Here is an 18205-nt window from a genome sequence, read left to right as displayed (position 1 = left end):
TGTCCCATGTACCTGTAAATAGAATGTATTATTGAAAGTAAAATAATTTCTACTTAAAATAAATTCTAAAAGCTCCAGTAGGAAATCATGAAATAAGCTTTGAGAAAGTATTTGGAAGCTGCTATACCTTGTTGATGATCTATGCTGGTATACAGCGATTCTACATCCTATGTCACTAGATAGTGGTCTTCATCCAGTTGTACATCATTTAATTTTCTCAAGATATCTGAGGTGTCCTGAAGATAAGGCTAGTAACATGATGTCTCAGGTGTCTATCCAAGAATATACTAGCTTGCTCAAGTAAGCTGTCCATCCCTGAGACTATTGGTCTCCCAGGGGGTTTAATTTTATTTTCATGCACTTTCGGCAATAAATAAAGTGTGGGTGTCTTGGGGTATTCTACTTGCAGGAAATTATATTCATTTTTGGATATGGTTCCTTCCTCGTGGGCCCCTTTGATCATTTTGTTGCACATATACATGTAATTGTTGGTGGGATTGAAGAGAAGTTGTTTATAGCAGTTGGTGTCATTTAGCTGTCTCTGGGCTTCCTCTAAATAAATTTTTATTGGCCAAATAATGATGTTGCCCCACTTGTCAGAGGGTTTTATAACAACTTCATTCCATTCTCTCAGTTGTTTAAGGGCTAATTTTTCTTCCAAATTGAGGTTGTTGTTATGCAGATGATGTTGCTTTTCGAAGTTCTAAGTTATTCATATCCTTAGAAACTAAGGGCCTGATTCAGACCCGCTCGCGAGAGCATATCGCTCGCAAGCGGGTTGATGGTGGACCAGTGTGCACACGCGGCACGCGGCACACGCGTGCACAATCCCCAGAGCGAGTGAGAACTTCACTCGCTCTGGGGCTCGCAACAAAACGGGGCAGCTGTCGATGTTGATTCACAGCTTGCTCCATTTTGTAGGCAGGTAGGGGGGTGGCAGCACAAACGGAGGTGCCTGCCGTTTGTGGGCGGCCCTACTGACATTATTCGTGATGTCAGTAGTGGACTTCCTGTTTTATTAGAGCAGGAAGTCAACTCGGCATTGCGAGTGCTGAGACCCTACCTTAGGGTCTCCTCACAATGCCGATGGTCGCGATAATCGTGACCATCTCCAGCCCGCTCGCACAAGCTGTGGTTGGGCACCAACAGCTTAGCGAGCGGGCTGGTTGAAAAAAAAAACTCTGCCCTGATTCAGGCCCTAAGTCCATGAATATTTTTACATCTGGACACAAATTTTCGTGAGGACAGGATTTTTTCTTGCATTGATTCCATCTAGTGCTGAGAGTGGAACATATCATGTTGATAAATGACAGAAGCTGATTGGTTGCTTTGGGCAGGATGCAGCCAATATCCCGACCACAAGGATTCTGGCGTACAGAATACCTGCACCGGAATCCTGACACTTGACAGAATTCACACACCAGCATCTCGACTGCCAAAATCCCGAAGGAAAGAAGCGGGGTTGGAGGGAGGGTTAGCATTAGGGTTAGGCACTAGGGGTGCAGGGAGGGGGAGGTTAGTTTTAGGCACTAGTGGGGGAGGTTAAGGTCAGGCATCATGGAGGTTAGGGTCAGGCACCAGGGAGGGTTAGGGTAGGAAGAGGGGGAGGGTTAGAATACTGACTGACAAGTGTCAGTATTCTTACTCTGTTGGGATGCCGGCATCGGGATTTTGACTGCTGGTATCCTGAGCACTGGCATCCCGTACCCATCCAGCTTTGGGAAACTTCTCCTTTGTATCTCTCTGCAAGGGTTGATACATCTGTCCAGATGCAACACAGTTTCACAGAGCCGGATTAACAACAGAGCAACCGGTGATCACCCAGGGGTTACGACATATGGGGTCCCACACACAAAGCTACAGGATGTAGATATGACACCTACAGCTGGCATCCTGGCTGACGAAATCCTGGTGCCGGAATGCCACTACCCAGACAGAAGACTGATGCTGGAATATCGACAGTAGTGGACATCCCGACGCCGGAATCCCGACAGCCGGGATGCCGATCATAAGTATATCTGGCTTGTTAGGTTTTAGCCGAGGAGGTGGGGGTTAGGTTTAGGGGGGGAATGTTAGAGTTAGGTACCCTCGGTGGTGGGTTAGGGTTAGGCACCACTGTGGGGGGTTAGGGTTAGACACTAAAGGGGTAGGGTTAGGTTTAGGCAACAAAGGGGGAGGGTTAGGTTTAGGTACTAATGGGGAGGGTTAGAGTTAGGGTGTGGGAGAGGTTTAGTGTTAGGATGCAGAAAAGGAGGCTTAGGGGGAGAAGGGGGGAGGGTTATTATACTTACCAGACCCTTGTCGAGATCCTGAGCATCGGGATGCCACTGTTGGTATATTGACATCAGGCATCCCGACTGCCGGGATTTCATACCGATTCCATAGTTAAATCATCAATTGGGTGCACTGTGGCATATGTGAACATGTATTTATTTTCTGGATTAATGTGAACTGGGGCCACAACAGTGTGTTTAATACATTTGTGGTACTGAAGGTATTTACACATTATACTTTTTTTTTGTACAATCTATTTTTTTTGAAGCAAAATAAGCACAACACATACATGGCCTACAGCGGCCTACATAAACACAAAGTGAATATGAAGAACAATGTAGATACAATGAGCAGAAATACCTACACATAAACATAAAAAACCTTGCCATAACTTCAATAAAAATAAATATAACTAATAGAACAGTAATAAAAAAAGGAAATAAATGATAACATAGGGTAAGAAAAGACAGAAAGAAGAGAATAGGAAAGAAGAGTACATTATACTTTTTAAATTCATCGCCATCATATCTTATGAACAATTTTTTTGGTAGGGCCCCCACAATGTATTGCCCCGGAGCCAAACAAACCTTAATCCGGCCCTGTGTTTTCTAAAAGGTCACTTCCGCATTCTCAAAAAGATTATGAATATGACATATGCCTGGTGCACATGCTACCAATACAGACTTGCATATGTCTTTCACTATTTGCAATTTTTCATATGCCCACAATGGCAGCTTAGTTAGTGACTGCATATTAGTCCTGCAATTAGGGTGCAATTGCAACCAATTCAGGATCAGACTCCATGTGGGATAATGTAAAAGGCTGCGGGTTTCTGTGAGAAATTTCCAGTAAGGTTGGTCTGAAACCCATCGAATGTAATAAGCTGCAAATTAAAGAGTCAGCAAACTTCCAGTAATGTGTGTCAGGTAATAAGGCCACACATCTCCAGTAGTCCAGCATGTTCCCAGCGTGTTTCCTTCATATTTTCAGCGTGTTTCCAAAGTGTTTGCTGTAAATAAGTAAATTATTTAAAGAAAGAAAAAGCATTGGGTCCCCCTCTAATCATAACCAACACAAAGGCTTCTGCCTAGGGTGGTATTGGTGAAATCAGAAGGACAAAGAGCATGGGTTCCTCTTAATACTGTACTGTATTTCTATTTCCAGCACTAGGCTTGACCAGTGAAGGCTAGCGGAACAATAGAGGGGAGAGCCAATGTGTGGGGTTCCCCCCACATGATTCCCCCAATTTCAGATTAGTGGGCAAAAAGGCTGGTTTCCCCAGGGCAGTGGGTCCCACAAAAAACACATGCAGACCCACTTCCTGGGCACAACCAGCCCTTGTGCTCTTCTCCATACCCCCTGGTCACTTGCAGCCAAGTACATTCTGACACTTATAGTACTACAATCAGCATACCCAAGAAGTTAATCTTTGGCATGGCTTTTTTGGAACTTATAATTCTATTCTATCCTTAATTTATTACTTCTAGCCCACCATCTAATGGGTTTCTGATAAGCCCCAGTGTTATTGAGCACCAATCTGGTTTTCCCTTACAGAATCAATGACAGACAAACCCTAGTAAAAATTATGCATTCCTTACTGTAACCAGTCCCATAAAGCATATATTCAGTAGTATATATTTTAATAAATAGTCCTATTTAAAGTCTTTAAATTAATAATATTCACATTTAAAAATAAACATATATTTCACCAAACAGCCCCAACATTAAATAATTAGTATCCATATTTAATAAATAGATCTGTTTCCCCACAAACAGCGCAAACATTTAGTATCATCATCCCACTAAACTAAACGAGCACTACCATGACTCTACAATACAGATAAATAGCCTGACCATCAAAAAAATAGCCACAAATAATTATTACCTCACACAAACGATTGAATGATGAACCACAGCCCTCACCCCATCATTAAATTACAACCACCTCCTTAAACCACATTTATCTCTTTCCATCCAACACTGCAGAGACAAACTCTTCTGTCTGTCTCACTTCCTGGCTACACACATGTGATGGCAAGACGTTGAACAGTCATGAAGGAGAGACCAGCCTATCAATGAAGCGACTACCCTATTCCCAGGATGGTGTTGGTGGGTTTTCCAGGATCTGGAAACCCTTTCTGAGTGGCATTCATCATAAAATATGATGGTAGCACCCAAAGTGGCCACAAGTCAGATTTGGAACTATATGTAAATGCAAGTATATGCATGTCTTCATGCAAATAGCCACACTTGCCAATGTTTTTCCATCCACAGCCACAAATAATTAGTATCAGTTCTTACACCTACCCCATGCTGGGTGCAAGAGATCCAATTGAAACAGGTTTGTCACGTTTGTGCTTGTTTGTGAACCCAGACTTGAGTCTCTGTCTTGAATGGGATCTGGGGTGGGTGTGGCGGAAAACTGGTCAACCTATTTTTTTTTCTGCTCATGGATTAGAGCAAGGAATGGTGGAATGTATTGAGAATGCACTGTGTGTAACTGGTAGCCAAGATCTGGCGGCTGGTGACAGGAGGCATTGGTGGAGCAGCTAGAGTCTTGGTTGGAACCACTGTGGAGATAGTTGATGCATACATGTGCAGGTAGACAAGATGAAGAAGAGCTTAGGTAATTTCAGCCACACTAGAACCAGATGGGAACAGGATCAAGTGGAACCTGGAGTAGCCCTGGAGCAGACTGGGATTGGAATACACTGGACCCGACCGGAATGCTGAGAACCGGAATGGGACTGGATTTTTAAGAATCGGAATGGAACCAGAATGCTGAGGAACCGGAATGGTGCCGGAATGCTGTATAACTGAAATGGGACCAGAATGCTGAGAACCAGAATGGGACAATATTTCTTGAGAATTGGAATGGAACACGAATGCTGGAGAACTGGAATGGAACTGTAATATTGTAGAAACTAAATGGGACCAGAATACTTAAGAACCAGAATACTGTAGTACCGGAATGCTGAGAACTGGAATAAGCCCGGAATACTGTAGAACCAGAATGGGACCAGAGTGCTGAGAACCCGAATGGGACTGGAATAATTGAGACAGGACAGGGACCGGCAGTGCAGCAGGATTATAACTGCACTGGAAGTCTCTTGGACAATATACAGAGTATTTTGCAGGAGCTCAGGAAGAAGGTCACAGCAATAATGTGCACAACATTGCATTGGCGCTGTTTAGTTCAAAGTGAAATGCTTTTATACCCATGGACCACTGGCTGCAGATGTCAGGTGCGGGAATACTAGTCTTCCATTGGTGGGGATCTGGTTACCTGATCCAGACTGTCATGGCGGCGCCCAGCAGCTGGCGCCAGTGGGGATGCCACTCATGGATGCCGAAGAGCCTGCTGAAAGCCACAGAGAGAGGAAGCAGCCACCGCAACTGGACAGAAGGTGCCCAGACTTGCTGAAGATTTGCCACGGAGCCAGAGCATGGAGCGGGGTGTCAGGTAAGTGGCTCGGCGGCAGAGCAGAGAAGAGTGGTTTGTGACAAGGTGTCTCCACATCATATGCACATCTCAGAATAGGACATAACTCTGGCTACAAGTTCATGACACTCAAATAAGACAATTTTCTCGAGTGCAGAAAATATTATCACCATATTTGGAAACTCATGCCAAAGTGATGTTTAAAAAGTCACAAAATCTTAAGAATAAATTAGCCCCTAGTATTTTCATAACAAGAAACAAAGAAGGGTGAGAATGGAGGGACAGAAACAAATCTGTGTAATGATATGTGGCTACCAATTAATTTAAAAGGTTGCTACAAATGTGGTAAGAACAGATGCTTTACGTGTAAATTTATTGAACATAGGAAATCTGAATTCCAATCTCATTCTCTAAAATAGAAGTTTAACATTAAACATTTTGATAACTGTTCTTCCACTTATGTGATACAGTATATGTGATATCTTGCATATGTGGAATTCAATAAATGTATTGAACTACATGTAGTTTGAATATTCGTTTCCTAGAACATAGAAGAAACTTAAAAAAGAAGTTCACATAACCTCTACAGACATGTATGGAACGAACGTAAAGGGGAGGATAATGTTTTGACTATTGATAAGGGGTGTTTTTTTTCCTTCTTTCTATTTGTACCCACAGGCCATTGCCAGCTCGTTTAATACCAATATATCTGAAGCAAACTTCTATTTTTCATATAATAACTATCAGGTTATAAGTAACATAAATATATGAACTTCGCAAAGTGTTTAACCAGAATTATATAACCTTTAAATCATTTGGATAATTTCCTTCCATAAAGATAACGATACACACGTGTTATAAGTAAAATGTTTTATATTCTTCCAATCAATCTTCATAAAATCAATGCTTGTTAAAATACAATATAGACTAGAGAGAGAGAGAGATAGAGATATATATATATATATATATATATATATATATATATGATTGCCGAGTGTGTGAGTGGGGGTTGTTGGGACCCTTTGTCCTATTGTTCAAACCGCATGGTCTCTGAACACAAACTCCATTTTGAAAACTCACATTGAAGACTCCCATAATGCCATAGTTAATTAAATATGCAAGCTGAATATCATATGCCAACACATCAGGCAAACACTGCACCATTTAATATTCCAACATGTACAACACAAGCTGATTCCAATATACAACAATACCATCCTACAACAGACCTCATCCAGTACCCACTAGACCGAGGGGAGGGGGAAGGGCCGAAGCACATGCTCTTTCCTTTGTTTGCAAGCCTCATGATCCCTAGGCAAACTCCATTATGAAAACTCACATTGAAGACTCCCATAATGCCATGTTCTGGAATACCAATACTCTCACCAACTACAACTGTGTGATATCTTTTGACCAAAACAGCACATTATATTGTATAATAGTGTCTAATATTTTCAACTTCCCTGATATAACACTGATACTAGCCTATGATTACATCCACTATACTATACAAGCTTTTCAGATACTATAACGTTGTATAATACATATAAGCTGATTCCTCTGTAATAGTTAAAATACCAGTATACAACTCATAGTACACAATTATATCATAATACTATAAAGCATCCACCAACCACATGGACCAACTTCAATTTCCATTGAACACATGGGTCAATGGGGGAAGGGGGAGAGCACATGGAATTTCCTTTGTTCATACCACATGGAGGTAGCCATCTTTAAATTCCCAAACTATGATAATATATAACTTCACAATACTATCACAATATGGCTAGCAATCCGCAACTCCCATGGAACCACAACCACTAGCTGAATTCAACCTGATTCCATTATATAATGTTTCACAAAGTATAAACTACTAAACAGTGTACATTACTTATAAACTTAGTACAATGTAATTGACCACTACCGAGTTATGGGTTCCTTCATCATCAGCTGATATCAAACAATTATATATCTACAGATTGCAATATTTTACCCAATTTCCATCCTAATCTTAACTACACAATGATACAGTCAGACCAAAAGAATACAACACACATTAAACCTATCTTACTCAGACTATGTTATTGTTCTAACACATTGGAAGGAAGGGGAAAAAAGAATACCTATAACACAGCCAGCTATATGTATAAAACTGAACCCAAATCACTGCAAACTTTTACATATTGTCTACTACAGATTAACACAAACTAAGGCATAACCAAAGCATTACAGCTTGATAACCTGGCCGTTAACAAAGATTCCACTATGAACCACAATATTAATCACTAAATACATCACTACAAACTATCTATATAAGCTAAAAACAGATTAATTCAAACTAGTTTCAAATATTATATAGGCTATCTAATGTACAGTTTACCTAGCCATTTTGCGTAGATATCTCCAGGCCTCCCCTGGGGAATGAAGCTGCATTCTGGCCTTCTGGGGGGGGAGTCTGCTCTGACTGTCTCTGGTGTGTCCTTGCAAGCATGTGTCCACAGTGTGAATGCTATCCTGTGTCTCTCTCACCTGTGAGGTGTGGTCAGAAAGGGAATATCCGATTGGTCAACTGGAACTACTATTCACTTTAAACTTGGGCTATTGTTCTAAGCTTTCCTGTGTGAGGCTAGCTATCTGTGAACTGTGGCTATATGTAAACAAATGCTAATTAGCTTGTATTGTGAGCTGGTTTCTTCCCATCTATGGGTATGTTAAATCATCTGGCCAGACTAGTTCTGGGATCTGACTCTGGGATGTGTGAATACATTTCATTTATATATTTTGGTTTTAGCTGTATAAGGAATTATTATTGTTGATTTTAATATTCATTCTTCATTATAGTGATATTTTAATATACACACTGTAACATTTCCCCCTTTTGTGAGTTCAATGATATCTGACAGTTGAACTGACATAAGCTTGTGTATTATCACTATTTTAGTGTATGTGTTATGTGTATGTTCGCTGATCGTACAGGTAGTGAGAAGAGAGAGAATTTAGTTTGGAGAGAATCATAACAATGTAATTTTCACAGTTCAAAATAAAAGGTAATGAAAGGGCGGAGAAGTAACGATCCTCTCCTGCTTCGCATATGTAGATGGAAAAACCTTGTTTGAGCGTATGTAAGGATAAAAAATCTTTCATATTTGAACCAAACCCTTTCCTAATTTTTATTAACATTTGGGATCAAAAGCCTATAGATGTCATGTTCGCCACATGGGATGAGGGCGCACTTCTGGAGTGTTGTCATCATGGACATCTGCTTTGGATGCTGCATATCCTGGTCCTTCCGATCTGTTCCATCTGATCATCTTCCGATCTGTGTTCCGTCTGATCCTCTTAGGGTCCGTGTAGTCATCTGCCAGGAATATCGTCTGTCTGCAGCTGGGCCTTGTCAGCATCTAAATAAGAAATTGAGAGATATCAGTACTTTTGAATGTCTCCATCTTTCCTACCAAATCTGATGTCTTGTCTTCCATCCGATCTGTCTGCAGTCTTCACATATCCTGTTGTTGACTTGATTTACCTACATAGATGAAAAACAGATTCTCCGTGCATTAGAAGTCCCTCCCACCCACTGTGATAGTTTAGAATTTTGTCTGCTCCATATTGGAGTTTCCAAAAATCACATATCATTAACATTGATGAGTGTTACAGACTCAACTTTACATCGTTTTCTCCACTAGATGGCATTCAAGATCCTACAATGCCTTTGTTTTTCTCATTGATATATGAAAATCTCCCCAAAAAATATCCCTAATCTGGGAAATTCTAAATTTCCAACCTTCAAATACCCATATAACACCCCCCCTTTTCTCCTGACAATAATCTGTGTATTAATTGTTGAGGAGAATCAGGGATGTCTTGGGCCATTTGATCTACTTTAACCTACATTCCGATGTTCCGAGAAAATAGAAAGAAATGTTAGTTTACATAATACAGACATGTCAATATGTAAATAATTCCTATCTATTGGAAACATATAAACTGTTAATAGATATACCCAATTCATTTATTAGTAACAGAAAATCATCCTGTGGAACCTGTTTACATAAAAGACCATTTTAAAACAACCTTAAATGTAATTTTTGTCATTAAAAACCCTTAGTAATTCCAGGCATTACCACCTCTGCTGGGAAATGGATGTGTATTTCCCCTTCTACTACTTTTCCTCCTAGGACCTGTGAGTGTCCCTACTGGTCGCTAGAGGTAAAACATCAAAATTACAACAGGTGTTTTGGGAAAAAAAAAATCTTACATTCCGCTGAGTTATTGTCACTGCAGCAATTTAAAACTATGATCATATGCATATTTTTATGATCTATGGCAATCCCCCTGTTCTGGTGAATGAAACCTCCACCATTGGGTTATACGTAATACCTACACCACAATTTAACTAGATTTTACAGGGATTTATAAACACAACAATATCACGTTTGTGCCTGTTACTATCAATCACTTGATATCTCTAAGAACTATTCCTTATGAACTGTTACCAATTACAACAGTTCCAATGTCATTTACCACATACGTCACTTCATGAGAAATACACAGTATTTTCAGCTATTAATATTTCCAAGATACTACAAAAAAGACCTTGTCCTCCCATCTTCCAATTCCTATGAATTTGGTCAGGGGTTAGAATACTTACTTACTACCACTAGGGGATTTTTGAATCCTTTACTCCGATATACATAATTTATACCATTATATTTTACCTGTATACACCTGGGATTTAAAATGAGCAGGATTTTATACCACCTGTCTGTTTTTAACCCATATTATACCATATACAGTCTTGAGAACAATTGCATATATCATAAACATTGCTATAAGCATAAAGGTTAAATCCATTATCACCTGTAATCAGTATCATAAGGACGTCTCCTTATTTACCGCAGTAACGACAAATCTAGATTTCCTTATTTCTGCTTTTCATATGATATCCCTACTTCTAAGGAACATCCCATGTCTAATGCTCTGAGTATTACGCATATCACATTGTCTCTTAATATCTATAATGTAATGTATATCGCTGTCTAAAAATCATATTTCCTGCAGTCATATATAATTACCACATGACCTGTTTACCTAAAGGAAAACAAATATTCAGACATCCTAACATCTATGGCATCTTAAATTATCCATTTATACCTTTATTAAAGACTTCGCCGACCTGCGATTCAGTCTTTTTAAACAATATTCTGCTTACCAATATATATAGAATGATTATTACAGGACTCATTGCAAACCTGCTATATGATCCAATTAATCATACCCTGTTTAGCAATACATTACCTGATTCTAAGCTTCACACCGGTTTTACCTATATATATCTATCACAGAACTGAATAAATCGGTTAAACACTAATACCTCCCTTTGCGAGTTCCTTAATCTATTTACAGAAATCCATATCTATCTGAGTTATGACTAGTATAAAGGGTCAGACTGGACCATAGCGGTACAGAAAACCTCCAGTGATCCCCATTGTTCCAGTCTGACACTGCTGGTGTATTACTTTTTCCTGTCTGTATTGGTGGAAATGAAGTCCTCAATCCTTACTAGATTGGAGAATTTATCTTACAGATCTGAGATCAGCCAGCGAGAGTAGCTAATTCACGCCATTCACAGATTCTCAGTGCGCGCTTCTCTGCTCAAAATTCTTACCGCGTCGCCAAAATGCAGTACCCGCTCAGACAACTATTAAAGACATGCTTCTGTAGGAAGTAATGGTTAGAATTAAAACAACAGAATGACTTACATAAATTCATAAGCATTTTAAATCTCTTTGAACCTTGCTAACCTTTCCATACAGTTTTCTTACGTATCCTGTCCTATGCCACCAGACCCCAGACACTGGGTCATCATCGCTTATGCTCTATGCATGTATAGCGACCAAAGCTTCATGTGAGCTAAACATGCAAGCTTTCACAGGGCTCATAACCGCCCTAATATTCCTTGATAAAACACATCAAGTCCCTGATTATCTTAAACAATGTATTATGCATATTATGCAAACCTTTAAATCATACTCAGTTATAACTGCAAGATTATATGTGGTTTACATGCGATCTAATACACAGATAATACAGTATAACACACCACATGTTATAACTTACTCAGAAGTGAATTTCTTAACCTAAAATAACTCTATAATCTGTTGTATTGCATGGATTTTTCAGAAGTACATACAAACTCCACACAGAAATCATGTGTACAGCGCAAATTTCTGTTATGCAGCCATGTGTGTGTTCAGTAATGCCATATTACACAGATCCCTGTTTTCCGAGATTTTGTATAACCCCCCATTTTGTTCACAATCAGACATTGAGAACAACAGAAGGTAATGATTGCAAATCATAATTCACATTGGTGATGAATTCTAGCTCCTGTATAAATCATGATTATTCTACCAAACATCATAAAATTTGCCAATTGTAATGTTTGTGACATTATCAGAACACGCGACATTGGAACAATCCTGCAATACATTGCAGTACAATAGGTAAAATAATTTTACCATCACTAAGATGAATTTCCAATTTGCATTCATTTGCTTCAAATATATAAAAAAAATTGTGTTTTCTGCGATTAATTATGAATTCTCCAGTACTATAAAACATGCATTGTACATGTGCTAATGTGTAATGTGTTACCTTAATGTACAAGTTTCACTGCAGATATGCTGCAGGGTGAATTAAACAGAAATAAATGGAGTGATATACCGTGAATGTATGTGTGAGAAGTGTACATGCGTGTGTCTATGTGGGGGAATATATGATATTCTGTATGTATATTTTAAGGGATATAAATGTTTTCCTGCACTTCCGGCAGATTAATAATATCTATAAATAAATTGTGGATTGCAATCTATCAGGGAAAACAATTATTTGTGTATATATTTGCATGTGTGAGTTGTGTGCTTTTGTGTTGCTATGAATGGGGGATGGTGGAGCCTCATGGTAATGCAGCCATGATGTTGTAAAGAGATCTATTGTATCAAGTGTGAGTGTGTTTCTTTTTTTGTAGTGTGTTATTGCAGATATGATATATGCAGCACAGAAAGTGTTAATACAGGGTACCTTGAATAACCAGGAGTCACCATTGCTTAGAGCCTGCTGTTCAGTGTAACTTCAGGCCTTGCAATCCTGCAAAATACGCTTGTTGGAAAGAGAAACTGTTACATATCTTGTGCAACCATTCATAAGTGAAAACAAACAATCTGTGAGAATTATAATTAAATCAGGCATCGCTGGATTGCCATTCTACAAGTGGCATCCTGTGTACAAACAAAAAAACTAACACAAAAAAATGTGGGTACTCTGCCTTTTTTTAATTGTGGGAATTAAAATTGTAAACAGCAACAATTATAAGTTACCACTATTATAAACAGACCTGTTCGGGGTGCTAATGATGATTTCCACAATTTTAAAAGCAGACTTGTTCGGGCGTCATTGATAAGGGGTGTTTTTTTCCTTCTTTCTATTTGTACCCACAGGCCATTGCCAGCTCGTTTAATCCCAATATATCTGAAGCAAACTTCTATTTTTCATATAATAACTATCAGGTTATAAGTAACATAAATATATGAAATTCGCAAAGTGTTTAACCAGAATTATATACCCTTTAAATCATTTGGATAATTTCCTTCCATAAAGATAACGATGCACACGTGTTATAAGTAAAATGTTTTATATTCTTCCAATCCATCTTCATAAAATCAATGCTTGTTAAAATACAATATAGACGAGATATATATATATATATATATATATATATATATATAATTGCCGAGTGTGTGAGTGGGGGTTGTTGGGACCCTTTGTCCTATTGTTCAAACCGCATGGTCTCTGAACACAAACTCCATTTTGAAAACTCACATTGAAGACTCCCATAATGCCATAGTTAATTAAATATGCAAGCTGAATATCATATGCCAACACATCAGGCAAACACTGCACCATTTAATATTCCAACATGTACAACACAAGCTGATTCCAATATACAACAATACCATCCTACAACAGACCTCATCCAGTACCCACTAGACCGTGGGGAAGGGGAAGGACCGAAGCACATGCTCTTTCCTTTGTTTGCAAGCCTCATGATCCCTAGGCAAACTCCATTATGAAAACTCACATTGAAGACTCCCATAATGCCATGTTCTGGAATACCAATACTCTCACCCACTACAACTGTGTGATATCTTTTGACCAAAACAGTATATTATATTGTATAATAGTGTCTAATATTTTCAACTTCCCTGATATAACACTGATACTAGCCTATGATTACATCCACTATACTATACAAGCTTTTCAGATACTATAACGTTGTATAATACATATAAGCTGATTCCTCTGTAATAGTTAAAATACCAGTAAACAACTCATAGTACACAATTCTATCATAATACTATAAAGCATCCACCAACCACATGGACCAACTTCAATTTCCATTGAACACATGGGTCAATGGGGGAAGGGGGAGAGCACATGGAATTTCCTTTGTTCATACCACATGGAGGTAGCCATCTTTAAATTCCCAAACTACGATAATATATAACTTCACATTACTATCACAATATGGCTAGCAATCCGCAACTCCCATGGAACCACAACCACTAGCTGAATTCAACCTGATTCCATTATATAATGTTTCACAAAGTATAAACTACTAAACAGTGTACATTACTTATAAACTTAGTACAATGTAATTGACCACTACCGAGTTACGGATTCCTTCATCATCAGCTGATATCAAACAATTATATATCTACAGATTGCAATATTTTACCCAATTTCCATCTTAATCTTAACTACACAATGATACAGTCAGACCACAAGAATACAACACACATTAAACCTATCTTTCTCAGACTATGCTATTGTTCAAGCACATGGGAAGGAAGGGGGAAAGAGTATACCTATAAACTTAATATATATCACAGCCAGCCATATATGTAAAACTGAACCCAAATCACTGCAAACTTTTACATATTGTCTACTACAGATTAACACAAACTAAGGCATAACCAAAGCATTACAGCTTGATAACCTGGCCGCTAACAAAGATTCAACTATGAACCACAATATTAATCACTACAAACTATCTATACAAGCTATAAACAGATTAATACAAACTTGTTACAAATACCCAAATAGGCCATCTAATGTATAGTTTACTTAGCCATTACGAGTAGATATCTCCAGGCCTCCCCTGGGGAATGAAGCTGCATTCTGGCCTTCTGGGGGGGGAGTCTGCTCTGCCTGTCTCTGGTGTGTCCTTGCAAGCATGTGTCCACAGTGTGAATGCTATCCTGTGTCTCTCTCACCTGTGAGGTGTGGTCAGAAAAGGAATATCTGATTGGTCAACTGGAACTACTATTCACTTTAAATTTGGGCTATTGTTCTAAGCTTTCCTGTGTGAGGCTAGCTATCTGTGAACTGTGGCTATATGTAAACAAATGCTAATTAGCTTGTATTGTGAGCTGGTTTCTTCCCATCTATGGGTATGTTAAATCATCTGGCCAGACTAGTTCTGGGATCTGACTCTGGGATGTGTGAATACATTTCATTTATATATTTTGGTTTTAGCTGTATAAGGAATTATTATTGTTGATTTTAATATTCATTCTTCATTATAGTGATATTTTAATATACACACTGTAACAACTATTCATACGTGAAATATTTGGTATAGGTGATTTAGATTTTTGTTTAATTGATAATGGAATCCCATTGGTCAATCTAAGAATAAGATCATTTCAAATCTTTTGACACCTATAAGCAAGTCAAATGTATCAGCTATGTTGGAGCGTCTCCAAATAGAACACTACATTACCATACAAGTCTACTAATGGTTAGCAGTTCTCCATCCGTTCAGGTGCATATGATCAGAACACTGCACCTTGGTCTAACGGGACAGCCCTAAAATCTGCATGCCAGCTAAATAGAGTGATCTCAGCAATATGCATATGGACATTTAGCTCAAGACTAACATTCCAAATAAATACATCTGTTTGGATCTCTATAAAGAATTTTTCTATCTAATTACTATTGGGCTCCGACAGACTTTTATTGAACAATTGGTCAATTAAGACCTATTGATCAAATATTTAACTTTAATCAGGAATCGAGATATTGTAATTACGGTCATACACTCACATTGGTATGGGTTAGGGACACCTCCTGCTGATGTGATCTCATCATATTTTTTTTGCAACTTTAACAGTAGTATAACATGTTCTCTTACCAGTATGGAGATAAATTGTGTGCATATTAGGTGTTTTATTGTGTGTTTATTGTATATATTAAAAATCTATTTTTTTATACATTCTGTGTTTAGCGCTCCTTGTTTGGATATTTATCTAAATGTATGCATATAAGTATCTATACTATGTTTGGAGTCTACTGAGATAAGCAATTTGAGATTTTTATTTGTTTATTTTTTGTGGGGTTGACAGGTGAGACCACTATTAGGAGCAGCTCATTTGTTTAAAACTTAATTGCCATGAAATATACTGTCTTACACCTGATTGTTATTTCAAATATTTGGTATAATTTTTCTTATAATGAACACTGTTACAGTGACAAAAAGTATTATATTACTATGGGAGTGGTACTGTATGAAGAGTCGACATTCCGAATGTTGACAAATTCTGAATGTCAACCATCATGTCAACATGGGCATCAGTTTGACAAGCAATGTGTCGAGATTTACATTTTAAAGAAGTCGACATATTCATAATGTCAATATTTAACATATCGACACCAGAATGTCGACATACTGTACAGTTTATTTTGCATATTTTAGTCTACACCTAACACTAACCCTAAAAATAACATAAAAATTTACTGTCAACATTCTGCTGTCAATATGTTAAATGTTGACATTATGTTTATGTGGACATTTTTCATGTTGACATTTTGACGGTTGACATTCAGAACCTGGTGTCATTCTGACCTGATCCCATATTTATAAACACAACGTTCTGCCATACATTATATTTTGAGGTAATTATTAACAAAGGTTTTCAAATAATATTTTCATTTTAATTTACATAAAAAGTCTATTTAACCTAGAGTTTAATTTACAAAGTATTGAAAATCATTACTTTATTAACTGTACTGATATAAAACATATTGTAATATATATACACTTTTCTCAACAGATGGATAGATTCTTACAAAATATCGCCATTCTACTCATCACATGTGTTCCCATTTGTATTTATGCCTATTCAAATGGCCAAGTTACAGATTCCTGCATTTCAATGATACCTAATCATGATGCCTCCACCCAAACCACCTCCTCACCTTATATTTTATCTTTGGCTAAAACCACCTATAGCCCTGGGGAAAGTATTACAGGTAAATACAATCTATAGCGACGGGCCCCGACTTCGCACTGGAACAATTTTGAATTTACGGCGATAGTCTTTTTTACCCGAGGTAGGCATTGCTAGACCTTGTAGACAACATTAGTCATTTTACTCTTGATGTCATCACGAAAAGATTTAGTTTTAATGTGATACACAAAAGGGCCAAGTAACGTTGTCCATGAGCAAAAGAGTCTCCACTTAGGTCATCTTCAGCCACGTTAAGTGCCTGTCCTTGTGCTTTATTTATTGTCATGCCAAAGCAGACTCTTACTGGGAATTGGACTAATTTGAAAATAAAGAATCATTTTTCACATAAATGAAATAGGGAGTTGGGTATGGGATCCCAGCGGTCAGGATGTCGACAGTCAGAATACCAACAGCGGCATCCTGACAGTCAGAATCCTGCCAGACCTTTGTACAGTCAGGTGCATAAATATTGGGACATTGACAGAATTTTCATATTTTGGCCACTATTCACCACCACAATGGCTTTGAAATAAAACAAACAAGATGTGCTTTAACTGCAGACTTTCAGAATTAATTTGAGGGTAATTACATCCAAATTAGGTGAACGGTGTAGGAATTACAATGGTTTCTATATGTGCCTCCCACTTTTTAAGGGGCCAAAAGTAATGGGACTATCAACTCAAAAGCTATTTCATGGACAGGTGTGGGCTATTCCCTCGTTATTTCATTATCAATTAAGCAGGTAAAAGGTCTGGAGTTGATTCTAGGTATGACATTTGCATTTGGAATCAGTTGCTGTCGACTCTCAATATGAGATCCAAAGAGATGTCACTATCAGTGAAGCAAGCCATCATTAGGCTGAAAAATCAAAACAAACCCATCAGAGAGATAGCAAAAACATTAGGTGTGGCCAAATCAACTGCTTGGAACATTCTTAAAAAGAAAGAATGCACCGGAGAACTCAGCAACACCAAAAGACCCGGAAGATGACGGAAAACAACTGTGGTGGATGACAGAAGAATTATTTCCCTGGTGAAGAAAAACCCCTTCACAACAGTTGGCCAAATTAAGAACACTCTCCAGGAGGTAGGTGTATATGTGTCAAAGTCAACAATCAAGAGAAGACTTCACAAGA

At 38.3% G+C, this 18205-nt stretch overlaps 1 protein-coding gene across 3 annotated transcripts in view; it reads left to right on the top strand.

The window, feature by feature from the left end:
* Window positions 1–18205, top strand: part of LOC148540743 (ferric reductase 1-like) — a 211477-nt gene that overhangs the window by 138023 nt on the left and 55249 nt on the right. For all 3 annotated transcript variants that reach the window (XM_088481523.1, XM_088481505.1, XM_088481514.1), the window contains one exon: window positions 16894–17092. In XM_088481523.1, the coding sequence (XP_088337649.1) occupies window positions 16894–17092 (199 nt within the window). The remainder of the gene's footprint in view (window positions 1–16893; window positions 17093–18205) is intronic.

This window comes from Taudactylus pleione, unplaced genomic scaffold (assembly GCF_031769625.1).
Source record: "Taudactylus pleione unplaced genomic scaffold, aTauple2 ptg000017l, whole genome shotgun sequence".
Taxonomy (NCBI): Eukaryota; Metazoa; Chordata; class Amphibia; order Anura; family Myobatrachidae; genus Taudactylus; species Taudactylus pleione.
Note: the sequence above shows the minus strand (reverse complement) of the source record. Positions and strands in the feature narration are given on the sequence as shown.